The sequence below is a fragment of the Protopterus annectens genome, chromosome 13.part0 (genome assembly GCF_019279795.1).
Source record: "Protopterus annectens isolate FY-2018-M chromosome 13.part0, PAN1.0, whole genome shotgun sequence".
NCBI classification, from domain to species: domain Eukaryota; kingdom Metazoa; phylum Chordata; order Ceratodontiformes; family Protopteridae; genus Protopterus; species Protopterus annectens.
Window position 1 is genome coordinate 800,416,322 of NC_056747.1, and position 17,509 is coordinate 800,433,830.

The 17,509-nt window shown below is 43.7% G+C and overlaps 1 protein-coding gene across 1 annotated transcript in view; it reads left to right on the top strand.

The window, feature by feature from the left end:
- CLTC (clathrin heavy chain) overlaps positions 1-17,509 on the top strand; it is a 2,794,584-nt gene that overhangs the window by 1,269,030 nt on the left and 1,508,045 nt on the right. The window contains exon 15 of the mRNA XM_044054892.1: positions 2,812-2,975. Coding sequence (XP_043910827.1) covers positions 2,812-2,975 — 164 coding nt within the window. The remainder of the gene's footprint in view (positions 1-2,811; positions 2,976-17,509) is intronic.

The following is a 17,509-nucleotide window of genomic DNA, read 5'->3' on the forward strand; positions in this document are numbered from 1 at the left end:
AGGCTAATACCCTCTCAAACAATAATTTTCCTCGGTGCCAGCTTGGATACAAACACCCAGATGGCCTTCCTCACGCCAGAGAAACAAGGGCAACTAACTCAATACTTCAGAAAACTGGCAACTTTCTCCAGGCTGACTGCAAGGAAAATCCTGCAGGCTCTGGGATTCATGGCATCTTGCATCAAAACTTCAATGGTACCTAAAAAACCTATGGTCTCAGCACAGCCACAGTTTGGAGACAATGATACCACTGATTCCATGTCTTCAAAAGGAATTTCTGTGGTGGGCTCAAGCATGCCAAAGAAACACAGGTCTCCCATTCTGCAAGCCTCAAGCAAATCAAGTCATCACAACAGACGCCTTGGACTACGCCTGGGGGGCGCACATGACAGATCGGTGCATTCAGGGCAAATGGTCCCAAAAAGAAAAGCACCTACACATCAATCAAATGGAAATGCTAGCAGTAATAAATGCTATTATAGCCTTCAAAGACCTACTGCATCCAGGCCAGCTACTGATAAGGACAGACAACAGCACAGTAATGTGGTACATAAACAAACAGGGAGGAACCCATTCATACCCCCTATGCAGGCTAGCCATGTCTCTTTGGAACATGGCTCTGGAATTACAAATCGAACTTCAAGCACAGTACCTGCCAGGCAAAGAAAACACGCTGGCAGACGACCTAAGCAGAAATATGACAGATCCACATGAATGGAAGTTGCATCCTCAAGTGTTTACAAAGATAACTCAAACATGGGGGAAGGCCAGACATAGATCTCTTTGCCTCCCACAGAAATCACCAGTTGGCAAAATTCTGCTCAAGGACCTTTCACCCACAGGCCTGGAAAGTGGACGCACTCTCTTTCAGTTGGACAACAATGACAGTTTATGCCTTTCCACCTCTTCCTCTGCTGCCCAAAGTTCTATTAAAAACCAGAGCAGACAGACCAAAGATGATTCTCATTGCTCCAGACTGACCAAGACAACACTGGTACCCACTCCTGAGAAGCCTGACGCATTCTTCACCATGGATCCTGCCTCTAATGCCTCTTCTACTGACTCAGCACAAATTCAAAACCCTTCACAGTCAGCTGAAAACACTCAATCTAGCCGCATGGAAAATTCCTTAAATTCACAACAGACCCTACTCTCCAAGGAGGTGCAGGATGTCATTTTGGAGGCCAGAAGGCCTTCTACTAGTGAAGCCTACTCCGCAAAATGGAAACGGTTTTGGCCTGGAATGAGAAAAAGGGTCAGAATCCTGGAATACTGAATTTACCTCAAATATTACAATACCTAGCTGAGATGCTAAGCAGTGGACTTTCATTCTCCTCCATCAAAATCCATGCCTCAGCTGCTTGGGACATCAATTTCATTCTAGAAAAACTGACCTTGCCTCCTTTTGAGCCAGCTGCTTCAACAGAACTGCAGTATTTGTCCTGGAAAACAGCCTTCCTTCTGGCTATCACCTCAGCTCGCAGGGTTTCGGAACTATAAGCCCTCATGGCTGTGCAGCCTTTCATCATTTTCCATCAGGACAGAGTTTCCTTACCAACCAATCCGTCCTTTATGCCAAAGGTAGTATACAGGGTAGCCTTGAATCAGGCTATCCACTTACCTACCTTTTACCCTAATCCTCATAACAAAGGGAAGAGACTACTACATTCCTTGGACATTTACAGACAGCTGCGTTATTATTTGGACAGAACAAAGCCTTTCAGAAAATCAGAACAACTCTTTGTGTCCTATGCTACAGGAGCTCAAGGGAAGTCTATTTCCAAACAGACAATTTCAAAATGGATAGCCCACTGCATACGTTTTTGTTACTCTTTTCATGGTAAAACTGAACCTGCAGGCATCAGATCTCACTCCACAAGGGCCACCGCTACCTCTGCACTTTCCTCAGGGGGGTTCCTACCAAAGATATTTTGGAAGCAGCCACTTGGAGTTCTGTACATACCTTCTCCAAGCACTATCACCTACCATTATACTCCAAATCTAGAGCAGGCTTGGCCACTGCAGTCTTGCAGGGCATCCTACCTCCTCCTAGTTCCACCTAGTGCCTACCACCCTTTTTTAGCTTTGGGATTCTACCCATCTGTTATGACTGCAGCTGTATGCACGATGAACATAGTACAGTTTTGTACCTACCATAAATGTAGATGTTCGAGTGCTAATACAGCTGCAGTCCAGGTTTCTCTTCCTCCTTCCCCTCTTGGGACAGGCCTAATGGCTAACACCTCCTCATACAACCTGATTGGGGTATTCTTTTATGGTGTATTTGTTTGCAACTACTGTTTTTTGATTATATTGCATTGCATTATTACATAAATTTATGTATTGCCTTCCTTCTGGGAGCACCTGACATCTGGGGCAAGAAAAACTGAAGAAAATGGTGTCGGCTGGTTCTTTTATACCCCTGTCGCACTGATGTCAGGGAAGAAGCGACGACAACTGACGCCGGACCTATACTTTGGAATTCGGCTGACCGAGGACCTGCCTGACGGCAGGAAAACCCATCTGTTATGACTGCAGCTGTATTAGCACTCGAACATCTACATTTATGGTAGGTACAAAACTGTACTTTTTGGGGAGTCCCTAGTGCTGACTATTTTTTAAAAGATCCCTGAAGACCCACCTTTTCAAACTGCCCTACATTTCTCCATGAAGTACTTTTAGCACTTTTTTCCTCTTGTATTAGCATGCTGTGCATGACATATTTTCAGATAGAAAATCTGTTTTTGTGATTGTACTTGGACTTCTGTACCTTTGCAAATGTAATCTCAATAATCTTCTCTTTTCTCTTAGGTTTGTTCTATTTCTTGGGTTCAATTGTAAACTTTAGTCAGGATCCTGATGTGCATTTCAAGTACATCCAAGCAGCTTGTAAAACAGGGCAGATTAAAGAAGTAGAGAGGATCTGCAGAGAGAGCAACTGTTATGACCCTGAACGTGTGAAGAACTTTCTGAAGGTAAGTACACACTGTTGAGATTCCATGAAGTTCTGCAGTAATTTGCCTTTATGTATTATTATCACAAGACACAGCTGTTTTAGTTCTTTCAAGTAGTTTTTTAACCTGCTAAAACGTAATGTACTTTGGCTGTTAATTTTCAGTATAAAAGCCGTTATAATTTGTATAAACACTGTATAAACAGTTACTGTTTAGCAATAAAAATTTTGGGTGAATGGCAAGCTATCATGTTATGTACTTTCCTTAATGGACTATATAAATAGCATGCTTTTCCAGTCATTCTTCTCACTAGTTGTTTGGAATTTCTTGGGTTCACACACTGACAGTTTAAGTACATAGGCACATCTGGCTGATGTAGCCCACCAGCTCCTTTCTGTTGATCCTGACGCATATTAGCTAAAACTTGTTGGGTTGATGCCTGGATAAAAATCTGCTGTCATGTAAACTTTACATCTAATGTTCTTTTCATTCTTCCCCTCGGTTGGGTGACTGATCCGATCTTTGGATCTGACTCAGCAGGATTTACACAGACTAGGATCCAATTCTCAAGCTCCTCCCTCTTCTTATAATGCTCTGCCCAGCCTCCTCAGATCTCATTTGCCACCAGAAGTAACAGACGTGGTTTTGTCTCAAGTCCCAAGTGCTAAATTGTTAGAGTGGGATTTCTTGAACTGTGGTCAGATGAGACAAATTTATCTGTTTCTGATTATTTCTTTTTTTCTTTCCTACCCTCCCTTTAGTTTGTGCAGACATTAGGAGTGAACTTTTTTGTACTCTTGTGCTTTCCTCGAACCGTGGTCCACGCTAATTTCAACTTGGTGTTGAAAAAAAGGAAAGAAAAGAAAAGCAGAGTGGTTAGTTTCTGCATTTCTTCTATAGTGTTTCTTCTTGTGTGTTGCTCTTTGCGTTTATATCACGTTATCGAAAGATGAAAATAGCGAACGCTATTTCATCAGCCCCAAAACATCTAAACATGAAAATATCGAACATTCAGAACAGCGAATTTTTTCCCATGGAAAAAATTCACTGCTCCGAAACACACACACACAACACAAGCACATCAGACAAACAGCAACCACACACAAACGCTTAAATTCCTACATGTAACGCTACACTAAACTAACATACACTGTCTACCCACTTACCTTAACCCAAACCCTAATGTCCGTCACTATTGCATACTCACCTAACCCATGCCCTAACTCACTTAAACTGCCCCTAACCCTAAAGTCTGTCACTATCGCACACACGCCTAACCCGCGCCCTAAACCTAACTCACTTAACGCAACCCTAACGTACAAACAATCGCACACTTTCCTGAACCCAACCCATAACTTTCCACCACAGCACTAAGAATAACAAAGCCACAGAAACAGCCAACCGAATTATTTCCCCGAGGAAAGAATTCGCTGTTCTGCAGCTTCGCTATTCTTAGCGTTAGTTGAATAGTGTTCGATATCAGAACATTCGAAGTTTGCATACTTCGATGTTCTGATATAGACCCACTCTTTTTGGTGTAGCTAGGAATCTGCTTGTGGTACATCTCCTGTGCACATTTGCTGCTACTGTACACATAATGTTTGACAAGCTTACCAGATTTAAACAATGCTCAGAATACAGTTATAAAATCCCCCATTCTGGTGCGCACAATATGTGTGTATATTGTGTGGGACCCGAACATCTGTGGTTGGCTTCTTCTGTCTATGAGGGATTTAATCCCACGGCTACTGCTGACCACTTGAGCAAGTTCATTCTTAAAGGGCTTTTACCTGCTTCTGCTGCTGTTTCTCCAGGGGCTCAAACCCCCTCAAAGAGCGTGGTTAGATCTGTGGATCCACAGAAACGCCTTCATAAGTCCTCAAGGGCTTCTTTGGAGCCACCCTCCAAACTACCAACATCCTTTGATCCGACCGGGTCACATCATAGGGTAACTTCAGCTCTGGTGGATCCGAAGCACTCCTAGGATCTGACTGGCACCACCTTGTTAACCAGTTCTCAGAGACCTTCCACTTCTGCTTCCGAACCAAAGTCTTTGGATCCTAGAGCAAGGAGTTGAACCCTGGAGTTGACTATAAAATCTGTGTCCCCGTCTGTGCCTTCCAGAGTTTTGCAGATGCTGATTAGGCATTCTAGGCCATCGTCATTGGCTTCCTCGAGGTCTTCTAGGAGCCTTTTCAGAGATTCATGTGGATAAGATGATATGGAAGATCCTCAAGACTCCGATCCAGATGGGGATTTTACCTACTTCGTCCTCTCTGGGATCTGTGAGTGTTCCTATTACTATGCAGTCTGCTCCTCCAATCTGACCTTTAGTATCAGAGCCCCAGGATTGTAGCCACCTGAGAGAGAGTCGATGTCAAGACCCGAGGAATTGTCTTTCCTCTATTCTGAGAGTTACTCTGACTGCCTTGGCTGCAATGTCATTGGATTGCACTAGGTCTCCATCAGAGCCAGGGGCGAGTGATTCAACTCCAGCCTTATTGGAGCCAACTGTTCCCCTCAGCGCTTCAACTCTAGACAGTTCAGTACTGATTCTACCTGGAAACCATGGATTGGGGGATCCCTACCCTCTCTCTCTGGATTTCTTTGGTTCCAGGGGAGCTAGGAAGGGATTCTCCAGGTCAAGTCATAAAGATCTGGCATCTCTGAGTTAAGATTCTCCCATCCCCCTTCATTGGATCAGAGAATTCAGCCCATCATACCTGTCCAGGGTCAGCCCATCTCAAGAAGATTCCAAACTCTTCCCATAGAGGAAGCCCCTTCTTTGGAGACTTCCCCTGAACTTCCCACAGGGAAAATTCCCCATAAGAAGACGTGCAAGAGGAGGTACATTGACTCCCCGTTGGAGTCCCTTATCGAGGACATGGTCTTTGAAGGGGAAGGATCCCCACGATCACCACCGGAGGATGTCTCCTTTGGAGATATTTTAGAGATCCTGAGTGAGAGAAGTGGTTGGTCGGCCCAAACTTCTTCCTCTGAAGAGTCTGTGTTTTTGGAGGCTTTCCATATGGGCCCATCTATGTCCTGAGCGACTCCTACCCCCCCCCCCCTCACCCTGGTAGATGAGCTTGTGGATTTAGTGTCTTGCCAGGCCTGGAAGGAGCTGGACATGATCAAACCAATTCCAAAATAAGCAGACAAGTTCTCTCTCTTCTCCCCTAAAGACAGACCATACTAAGAGTATACCGGTAGATGGCATGGTTGTGGCAGCACCTACCAAGAAGGAGCTAACAGAACAGACAGTTAACTGTCCATGCACTGAACAGGGAGTCCAGAGTGATGGATAGGTTTGGTAAGCTGGTTTATGTCTGCCACCTTCTTGCTGAGAGCATTAAACTACTGAGCAGACTTTATTCTGTTGCAGGGAGATGTGGTTAGAGAATTTCTGACTCTCTAGCAGAGACCTTGTCAGCGGAGAACTTCAAGGTTTCTCCCCAACTGGCTACGCTTTCTTCTCTGTCTAATTCTTCCATGAGGCTCCTCTCCCATTCTACAGAAGGCATCTCACGGGCAGCCGGCTCAGATATTGCCATTAGGAGGCACACCTGAATGAGGCTTTTTGACTTCGCGGAACCCTTTAACACCCCATTTGATGGCTCCACTTTGATTGGGCCATCCATTAAAGATACCCTAATCCACAATGAGCAGGAAGGGAAGACCTTGTCAGCCATTGGGGTTAGGTTTTCTACCGCCCAGCACACCTTCTCCAGGAATCAGCAAAGTGGCAAGAAAACCAGTTTCCAAAAATCCCAAGGGTCTTCCCAGGATTGATGTGGGAATTCTTCTACAGAGGCAGAGGAGGAAGTTTCAATGGGAGATGCAGTCCTGGGGCAGAGGGGGGACCACAGATTCAGGGCTTCAGAGAGACTTTCTCTGATAAGTCCTATCAGCGCCCCTGAAGTGGTGCCCGACTGCTCATCTTTTGAGGCAGTCTGGGATCATTTTTCCATGCACCCAGACACCTGGGCTGCTCTAACAAAAAACAGTTGGGTGCTAAAGATTATATCCAGAGGTGGTTATATTCCATTTTCCTTCAAACACCAGAGAAACCAAAGAAAACTCCCTGATGCTCCACCTAGTCAGAGGAAGAATGCAGTACCAGAGATTCAAAGACTACTGCAAAAAAAAAGTCATCCAAGAGTTCCCAACCGAATAAAAAAGGATTCGGAACTTAGTCCTGCTGCTTTTTAGTGCCAAAGAAAATCTGGGACCGAAGACCCATTCTCGATCTAAGCAACCTGAATTTGTTTGTAAAGAAGATTGTTCAGAATGGTTATGGTTCAATATATTTTACCGCTGTTTTGAAAGGATGATTGGATGTGCTCAGTGGACTTGCAGGACGCATACTGTCAGATCAGAATAGATTCTCCAGATGTCATCTGCACTTCTGGCTGGGAGACTCATTACCAATTCAGGGCTCTGACCTTTGGACTCGCCACACTCCCCAGGGTGTTTACCAAATGCATGGCAGTAGTCACAGGTCACCTGAGACTGCAGGGATTCTGGGTGTTTCCATATCTGGCCGACTGGCTCCTCACTGGGCCAACCAGGCATCAACTTATTCAGGCCAGAGATTACTTGTTACAAACATCCAGTCATCTGGGCATCACCATAAACCTGACAAAAATCAAACCGATTTCCAGTACAGAGTTTAGAATTCATTGCGACTCTTTTGGACATGTCAAAACAGATGGCATCTGTCACTCATCTGGTCAGGGTAAAACAGACAAACTGTTGTGGGTTCAGTTCAAGCAGCTTTATTACACACAAACACGTCAGGAATGAGGCTTTGTAACTTAAACTTATAAACTACCACATTCATACATGTTAACACTCTGGCTGTCTGCACGTGCTCACTATTTATATGCACCTGCTTACATCTGGAAATTCTTCTTAAAGTTACATAGACATGCTCTGTTGTATATCCTCCCTCTTTGAGGAATAGACCATGTACTAAATGACAGTATTCAGTGGCATGTAATTACACAGAAATGATCTTTTGACATGCAGTTATACAGAACAAATTTTTTGATATGCAATCATACAAAATTACACAAACATAAAACAGTCGTCCAGGTTGCAGTGTGTTTTACACTAGGTCTAGAAATATGACCTGATCATGTAACCTAAAAGTCAGAATTGGATCTAGCAATGGGGGACTATCTTCAAGGAATGTTCAACTTTGGGGACATCCGGGACATCATCAGTAACGGGAATGGATACTGAGACATGTTCTTCGGTATGAACATTGACAGGGTTGCTCTGAAATCTAGAGTCTGTATCACAGGTATGATGCTGCGATACAGTTTCTGACACAGAAAGAAGATGCCTGCGGGTTTTTCCTGTATTCTATACCCTCAGATTCCACTAAGGATCTTTGCTCGGCACACATGCCTCTCACTTGACCAATTCGATCAAAGCCTTTTGCCATTTGCATTCTCACTATCACTCCTCCTTTCAACGGACGAAGAAATCTGCTCATTTTATCATAGCTGGACTTCTGAAAGGAATGCTTCTTAAAAAGTTGGGCTTTGGTTTGTTTTTTACCATTAGGCACCAACAGACTAGAACTGATGGGCAAGGTTCTGGTTTGCCTAGATGCAAGTTGCTGAGCAGGCGAGCCAAGTAGGTTGTCACAGGGTATATGTCTGAGATTAAGCAAATTTAAGAAGATATCGATATTGTCACACTTTGACCTCTCTAGTAATTGCTTTGCGCTCTGTACTGCACGTTCAGCAAGGCTGTTTGATTCTGGGTATTCCAGACTACTTGTAACATGGATAAAGTCCCACGCTTTTGCAACTCTTTGAAACAATTGACTGGTATATTGGGTACCGTTGTCAGAAATAACTTTGTGAGGACTGAGAAATGATTTTTCATCTTGGTAATAACAGCAATGGACATTAGGTTAGGTAGCAAATCGATCTCAAACCAGTTTGAATAAGAGTCTACCAACACTAAGTAATGTTGGTTGTTCCACTCAGATATGTCAGTGGCTAGCTACTGTTGACCAAGGTAGTTCAGGAATCTGGCTTAGCTGAAGTGGCTCTTTGCAAATGTGGTTTAGTAGTGTATACTGAACAAGAAGAAAGCACTTTATCAATGTCCTTTGATAGAGAAGGCCAAAATATTAGTCCTCTTGCCCTTCTTTTGGTAGAATTGGAACCTGAGTGGCCATGATGGAAAATCTGGATGTATTAACGTTGTAAGGAAGTCGGAACAATAACTTTGTGACCCTTGAAAATTATACCATTTTCCATCAGCATCTTAGCTTTGTATGAAAAATGAGGTTGTAATTCTAGCAGTACACAGGATTGCTTTGATGGCCATCAATCATTGACCAGGTGGCTGAGCTTTTGCAAAATTGGATCAGTCTTTGTAAGGTCTCTTAACTCATCAAGTTTCATGGTAGAAAAATCACACACTTCCATGACATCAAAGTCAAAACTCTCTGCATCAAGCTGTTCTGTGGTATTTCTGGGTCATCTAGATAAGGTATCAGTCAGATAAAGAAGTTTGCCTTTTGTATAGACCATTTTTAACTTGTCCTTTTCTAATCTAAGCATCATTCTTTGTTGTCTTGCTGGAGTGGTAAGTGTAGGCTTCTTTAAAATAGTGACAAGAGATTGATCAGTTTCTGTTTGGATACCTTGGCCATAGATATAATCATGGAACTTCGAACATGCAAACACAATTGCCAGAAGTTCCTTTTCAGTTTGAACATACTGCATCTCAGTTTGGGTAAGAATTTTAGATTCACAGGTAGTAGGTCTGCCCTCTTGAATAATAACTGCACCAAGACCGAACTTTAAAGCATCACAGGAAAGCGCTATTGGTTTGTGGACATCATAGTATCTCAGTGTTGGTGGGTTGGCAGCTTGCTGTTTGAGGTTATCAAATGTTCTCTGGTGTTCTAACCATGACCAGGCAACATTTTTGTGTCAGCCCTCTGAAAGACTCTGATAACTCACTAAAGTCAGAGATAAATTTGCCCAAATAGTTAACCATACCAAGAAAATGTAAGGCTTGGACGTTGTCAGAGGATTGAGCTCTAAGCTCAGTTCATGTGCTGTGCTCAGAACTTTCCTGAGGTTTTTGTGATGCTGTGCTTCACCATTACCTCCAACAAGTAAATCAACTGTTACAGTACACAGCCCGAAAAAAATTTGCTCTATTCCACGCTGAAAGACTTCACTGGCAGATTTTATTCCAAAAGGCATCCAATGGAGTACTGAATGTAGTCAGTAGTGCAGATTTGCGATCAAGCATCATATGCCAAAATGAATCTTTGCATCTACAACCGAAAAACAACAGTGGCATTTGGCATGATGGCTGCAACCTCCTCGGCTGTACATGTAGGATGATGCCTCTCTAATGCCTTGTTCAAGTCTCTTGGGACAGTGCATATTCTGATTTCATCAGAACTTTTCTTATGAGCAGCTGTCATGAAAGACACCCACTCAGCTTGTTCTGTGACTGGACAAATCACACCTTGCTGGACCATTTTGTCTAACTGGAGAGTTTGTCTTGCATAGGTATTTGAACTCTCCTTGCTGGTCTGACCACTGGACTGAAGCTGTAGGTCTACTTTCATGGGGTACACAACTGGAAGTTTACCTAACTTGTCATTGAAAATTTCAGCATACTCTGATTAAAATAGCATCAGTAAAGGTGGAACCTGGATATATGTTTACATGATATACTTATTTGGTAAAAGAAAGCAGTTTCATTCTCAAACCATCTCCGAGACCTAGTAATGACTGCACAGGTCTTCGGACTACATAAAATTGCAAGCTGTAACTGTTCCCAGCCAAGTAGCTTGAAAACACTACTGAGGCTTCAGTTTCAATCTCTTCACTTCCATAAGTAACAAGCTTTGCACAACTGGCCAAATTAAGTTGCTCACCAGCTCTCACTCTAGCAAATGTTTCTGCTGACATCACGTTACAGTTTGAACCAGTGTCTACTTTGAGCTCCGTGGCCTTACCATTGATCAGGACAGTACAAAATAATTAATTATTTGCCAATAAATCTACTGCATTAACCTTTTCACCGACCACTGATAGTACATGGAAAGTAGAGTTGCAGCTTTCTGTATGATCAACTTGCTTTTTTGAGTGATCTTTCTTTATAGCTGAAGCGTGCTTGATTTACAGAACTTTTGAAAGTGGTTCCATTTTTTTTATACTTGTGGCATTGCTGACCAAATGCTAAGCACTTTTCTCTTTTAGACTCATGATTGAAACTACAATTACGACAGATGTTCTTCGTGTTTCACTGTTGCAGTCATTACATTTGGGTAATCCTGCTGGCAGGTTGCCCTCAGCCGGCCTGAATTCCAAAGTCTTGGGTCCTGCGTCGGCTGCTGTCACCCCTTCCCTGACGTCAGGGGTGTAAAAGAAGCAGCCGACGCCATTTTCTTCAGTCTGTCTTGCCGTGCGGTGCCCGAAACAGAAGCAGTTCACAAGTGCCGGTCAGCCGACTCCTGAGATTTTCGTATTTGAGTTTTAGATCCGAAGTCTTCAATAAAGCTAAGTACCCTGTTGGGGAAACTTTTTTTCTTGCTCCAGACCGATGCCAGAAAAAGTTAATTGTATTTCTTGTGGAAAGCAAATACCTCATAAGGATTTTTATTCTTACTGTATTCCTTGCCTAGGCCCTGATCACAACATTACTGGTTGTCTGTTTTGTGCTAGATTTAACCAACGCACTATTAAGCGTCAGTATGATTTTGCTTTAAACTTTTTTGGACGCTGGTTTAATTATCCTGAAATGTCATCAGATAGCCATCCGACTACCGGAGTTTGCAAAGAATGCAAAGAAAAGGATAGAGAAAAACAACCGAGGCCCAAAACCGACGACGAAGCTTCTCCTAAGCCAGTCGCTGGTTCTCAGTGAGGCACTTTCACAGCCCCTGACACCCGCTACTTTAGAGTTGCAGGCTGCTACCAACTCCCATGTGGAGTCGGTAATGCCGCTGGATACTCAAGGTATTGGAACCTCATACACTAATCCCTCAGATGGGTCAGGAGCCGCTGAGCAGGTACCGGCTTCTGAGTGTGTATTCAGACCTAAACATCTTTACATTAAAACAACTTCAGCTTCAAAGGCAAAGACTAAAGCACCTTCTAAAGCAAGGAAACCCAACTCAAGTGCCACGTGGACAGGCCTCTCTGCCGAAAAAACAGATGCTCAAAATGGCCGAAGACTTGATTACCTTGATCAGGGGTTCCCATCCCCCTCCTGATAACAGGCCTAGGCAAGACACTGACTATGAATCTTCAGATCAGGTTTCTGTTTCTTCTGTTTCCTCTTCTGATCAGGAATATTCTCTTCCCACCTATGAGGATTCTGATGCTGAAGAATCTATACCTTCAGCATCTCCTTCTGAGGACTGTTCCTTTGGGGAAATCTTGCATACCATGAGGGAGCATTTCCACTGGGAGAGCCAAGATTTTTCAGAATCTAAAAAGAGGCTCCTGGATTTTCTTTTACTACCTCAACACAGGCCTCTAGCCATTCCACCTGTGTTAGACATTGTAGATGTGTTTTCGGAGTCTAGTCTGACCCCTGACTCCTTACCCCCAGCTCCTGTTAAGCCTGGCAGATATTACAGGTTTCCTGACTCGCACAAATTTCTTTTTAAAAACCCTGCTGCTGACCCAGAAACTATTTCACAGGGTCCAAAGGGAGTTGAGGCTTCCACTACAAAAAACCCAACCCCCTCTGACAGAGATTCAAGGGCACTGGATAGATGGGGAAAAAAGTTTTATACATCTGCAACTTTGGCTATAAGGGCCTTAAACTGTCAGTTTCAAATATGCTTAAGTATCAGCAACATGTCATGGGATTGCTTAAACACAAAATATTGTTAAACTCTGAATGTGCAGAAAACAATGAAATGCAGGATTTATTGTATGCAGCAGAACAAGTTGGAAACCATACTTTGCAATGTGGTTTTGATTCTTTGGAGGCCTCCTGCAGGGCCGCAGTTACGGGTTCTGTAATTAGGAGGCATGCTTGGTTAAAGGAACAAAATCTGCCTGATCATGTTAAAGTTAAATTACTGGATGCACCTTTACAACTTAATGCTTTGTTTGGTGTTAAGGCAGAAGAGGTGTTAAAGGAAAGTGAGGACAAAGCTAAATCTATGCAAACTGTCAAAGATTTTTTACAAGTACAGCCACCTAGGTTTAGTAGACACTGGCCTACAAAAAATTGGTTCTTTCCTGTGTCAGACAGACCTCAAAGGGGCAGATCCAGATGCCCTAGGGACAGATCCCAGGCGCAAGGTTCTTATAGGCCCAAGCAATGGGGTGTTTCTACCTCCAAAGCTGGCGAAGATAGATCACAAACATACATAAAACAGTCCCAATGACTTCCCCCTGCCTGCACCAAGCACTTATCTTCTGGCAGCACCCTTAGGGGGAACTTTTTGCTCAAAGTTGGCACATCATAACCTAGGACAAGTGGGTTCTAAACATAGTGTCACAAGGCTATAATTTCCATTTCCATACTCTGCCAAAGGCAAACTGCTGGCCAGATCTGCCAAAAAATCAATGGGCAGAGACACAAAAACAAGTCTCATACCTCATGGACATGGGGGCCATTTAACAAGTACCAGAGCAAGAGCAGGGACAAGGATTTTACTCAAGCCTGTTCTTGGTACCCAGAAAGGACAAGGCCTGGAGGCCGATACTGGACCTATCTATTCTGAACACTTTCCTGGATATTCCAAAATTCATAATGTTGACTTTGCAGCAGCTTCTGCCCATGCTGGGCAAGAATGCATGACTTGTGACTTTAGACCTAAAAGAGGCATACACCTGCATGTTCCAGTCAGACATTCATGCAGAAGATACCCAAGATTCAAGGCTGGTTCAATGCATTACCAATTCTCTGCACTGCCCTTTGGCTTATCTACTGCGCCCAGGGTCTTTACAAAGTGTCTGGCACCAGTAATTGCATTCTGCAGACAAAGAGGAATACAAATATATCCTTACTTGGATGACTGTCTCATTCAAGCAGAGAACAAGGACATTCTTCTTCAATATCTGGCGTTTGTGAAAAGACTTCTAACATGCCTAGTGTACACAGTCAACAAAAATAAATCAAAACTAGTACCCTCACAAGAGATAACATTCCTGGGTGCAATCTTGAATACAACTGCCCAGATGGCTTCTCATGCCAGACAAACAAAGAAAACTGACTACCTATTTCAAAATGTTGGCAACAAAGGCCCAGTTATCTGCAAGAAAAATTCTGCAGGCTTTGGGCTTTATGGCATACTGTATCCTACTAATTACATATGCAAGACTGCATATGAGGAAACTTCAGTGGTACCGAAAAAGTGTTTGGACTCAACATTGCCACAGCCTGGAAACAGTCATTACTCTCATTCCCTGCCTGCAACAGCAGTTTCGATGGTGGGCAAAGACTTGTCACCAGAACAAGGGACAGCCATTGACATTACCTCCAGCCAGGCAGACACTAACAACAGATGCATCAGACTATGCCTAGGGAGCCCACATGGCAGGAAGATGCATTCAGGGCACATGGTCCTCAAACCAAATGCATCTACATATCAGTCAAAAAGAGATGTTAGCTGTTCAAAATGCCCTGACAGCCTTCAAGGACCTACTTCATCCGGGACAACTACTGATAGACAACACCACAGTCATGTGGTATATAAACAAGCATTGGGGCACACATTCTTACCCCCCTTTGCAGACTAGCCATGACCTTGTGGGACACAGCTTTGACTTACCAAGTACATCTGCAGGCAAAATTCCTGCCAGGAAAGGAAAATACTCTGGCAGATGAACTAAGCAGAAACCTCATGGATCCCCACAAGTGGAAGCAGGATCCACAAGTCTTCAGCATGATAACAAGGAAATGGGGATGCCCGGACATAGATCTATTTGCCTCCCCTCTCAATTACCAACTAAAATTCTGCACAAGAACTTATCACGGACAAGCATGGAAAGTGGACGGCCCTATCTTTCAGCTGGAAAAACCTGTCCGTATATGCCTTTCCTCCACTGCCTCTCCCCCCCAAGGTGCTCCTAAAGGTCAGACAGGAGAAGCCAAAGATGATACTGATTGCCCCAGACTGGCCACGCCAGTACTGGTATGCAATACTAAGGAACTTATCTTTATACCCAGCTTGGCCCTTACCTCAAATACCTTGACTACTGTCCCAGCAAAACAATCTGATCATGCACAGCCAACTCAGGACATTAAATTTGGCAGCATGGCGGATAATGTAGTCATACAAAAAACACCTCTCAGTAAAACTGTGATGGATGTCATTCTGGAAGCCAGAAGGCCTAGTAGTAGAAAGTCTTATGCTGGAAAATGGAAGAGATTCTCTGCCTGGAACCAGGCACAAGGAACTGATACAGCGATACCAAATATTCCTCAGATTTTGCAATACTTGACTGAGATGCTGGACAAAGGCCTATCTTTTTCAGCAATTAAAATTCATGCCTCTGCCATTTCGGCTCATTACAACACAGAGTCACCACTTTTTTTCTCACCCTTTATTAAGGCAGTACCTCGGAGGAGCCAAAAATTTAAGGCCCCCAAGGAGACTACCAATACCTGCATGGGACCTCAACTATGTCTTGGAAAAGCTCACCCTGCCTCCTTTTGAGCCAGCTGCTACTGCTGATATGAAGTTTTTATCTTGGAAAACAGCTCTGCTCTTAGCAATTACTTCTGCAAGACAAGTTTCAGAGCTACAGGCGCTCATGGCTGTGGAACCTTTCATCATTTTTCATCCAGACAGAGTCTCCCTGAGGACAAACCCAACATTTATGCCAAAAGTAGTGTCCACTGTGGCTTTTAACCAAGCCTTCCATCTGCCAACCTTTTACCCAAATCCACAGAACAAGGGGAAGTGAATTCTGCATTCTTTGGACGTACACAGACAGCTTAGATTCTACTTGGACAGAACCAAAGCTTTCAGGAAGACAGAGCAATTACTAGTGGCATATGCTGCAGGATCACAAGGAAAGCCTATCTCAAAGTAAGTGGTTAGGCCACTGCATTCGTTTCTGCTACTTACACCATGGCAAGCTAGTGCCTAAGGGCATTAGGCCTCATTCCACCAGAGCTGCAGCCACCTCAGCAGCCTTTTTCAGGGGAGTACCAACCAGACACATTTTAGAGGCGGCTACTTGGAGTTCATTGCACACCTTTACAAAGCATGATCATCTGCCACTCTACTCTAAATCCAGGGCAGGCTTTGCCACTGCAGTTCTGCAGGGCCTCATAGCCGCTCCTACTGCTGTCTAGTTCCAGCCTCCCAACCATAGCTTTGGGACTCTACCCAATTGTAATGACTGCAACAGTGAAACACGAAGAACATAGTACAGTTGTGTACACTTACCATAAATGTAGATGTTCGAGTGTATTCACTGTTGCAGTCCAGGTTACCCACCCGCCGTCCCCCATTTTTCTTTTGGATCTTATCTTTCCTTCTCTGATTAATGCTACCTATGTGGTGTATTTGCTTATAGATGAAGGTAAAATTTATATTGGTGTATGTGTGTGTGTGTGTGTGTATATGTATATATATATATATATATATATATATATATATATATATATATATATATATATATATATATATATATAAAGTTTGGCTATCCTTTTTGGGGGCACCTGACATCTGGGGCAAGAAAAACTGAAGAAAATGGCGTTGGGGCAAGAAAAATGGAAGAAAATGGCGTCTGCTGCTTCTTTTATACCCCTGACGACAGCAGCTGACGCAGGACCCAAGACTTTGGAATTCAGGCTGGCTGAGGGCAACCTGCCAGCAGGATTACCCAAATGTAATGACTGCAACAGTGAATACACTCTAACATCTACATTTATGGTAAGTGTACACAACTGTACTTTATTAAGACTTGACTTGGGTTTTGCTGTCTCACTCTTCTGTTGCACTCTGCACGTCCGATGTTCATCGTGTTGCCCTGCTGCAGTCATCACACTTGGGTTATCCTGCTGTCAGGCAGTTCCGCAGTCAGCCTGAGTTCCAAAGTCCTGGTCCGGCGTCGGTTGCTGTTGCTTCTTCCCTGACGTCAGTGCGCCAGGGGTATATGAGGCATCCAACGCCATTTTCTTCAGTCATTCTTGCTGCGCGGTGCCCGAAGCAGAAGCAGTTCGCAAGTGCCGGTCGGCCAACACCTGAGATTTTCGAATCGAATTTCAGTCCGAAGTCTTCAATAAAGCTAAGTACCCCATTGGGGAACCTTTTCTTGCCTCAGTCCGATGTCAGAAAAAGTTAACAATTGCATTTCTTGTGGAAAGCAAATACCTCATAAGTACTTCCATTCTTATTGTATTCCTTGCCTAGGCCCAGACCACAACATCATAGGTTGTTGGTTTTGTGCTAGGTTTAATAAACAAACTATCAAATGCCGTTTTGACTTCGCACGACATTACTTTGGTAGGAAATTTAATTATATCATGCCGTCGGATCAGCCGACGACCGGCATGCATAAAAAACTCAAGGATAAGGACAGGCA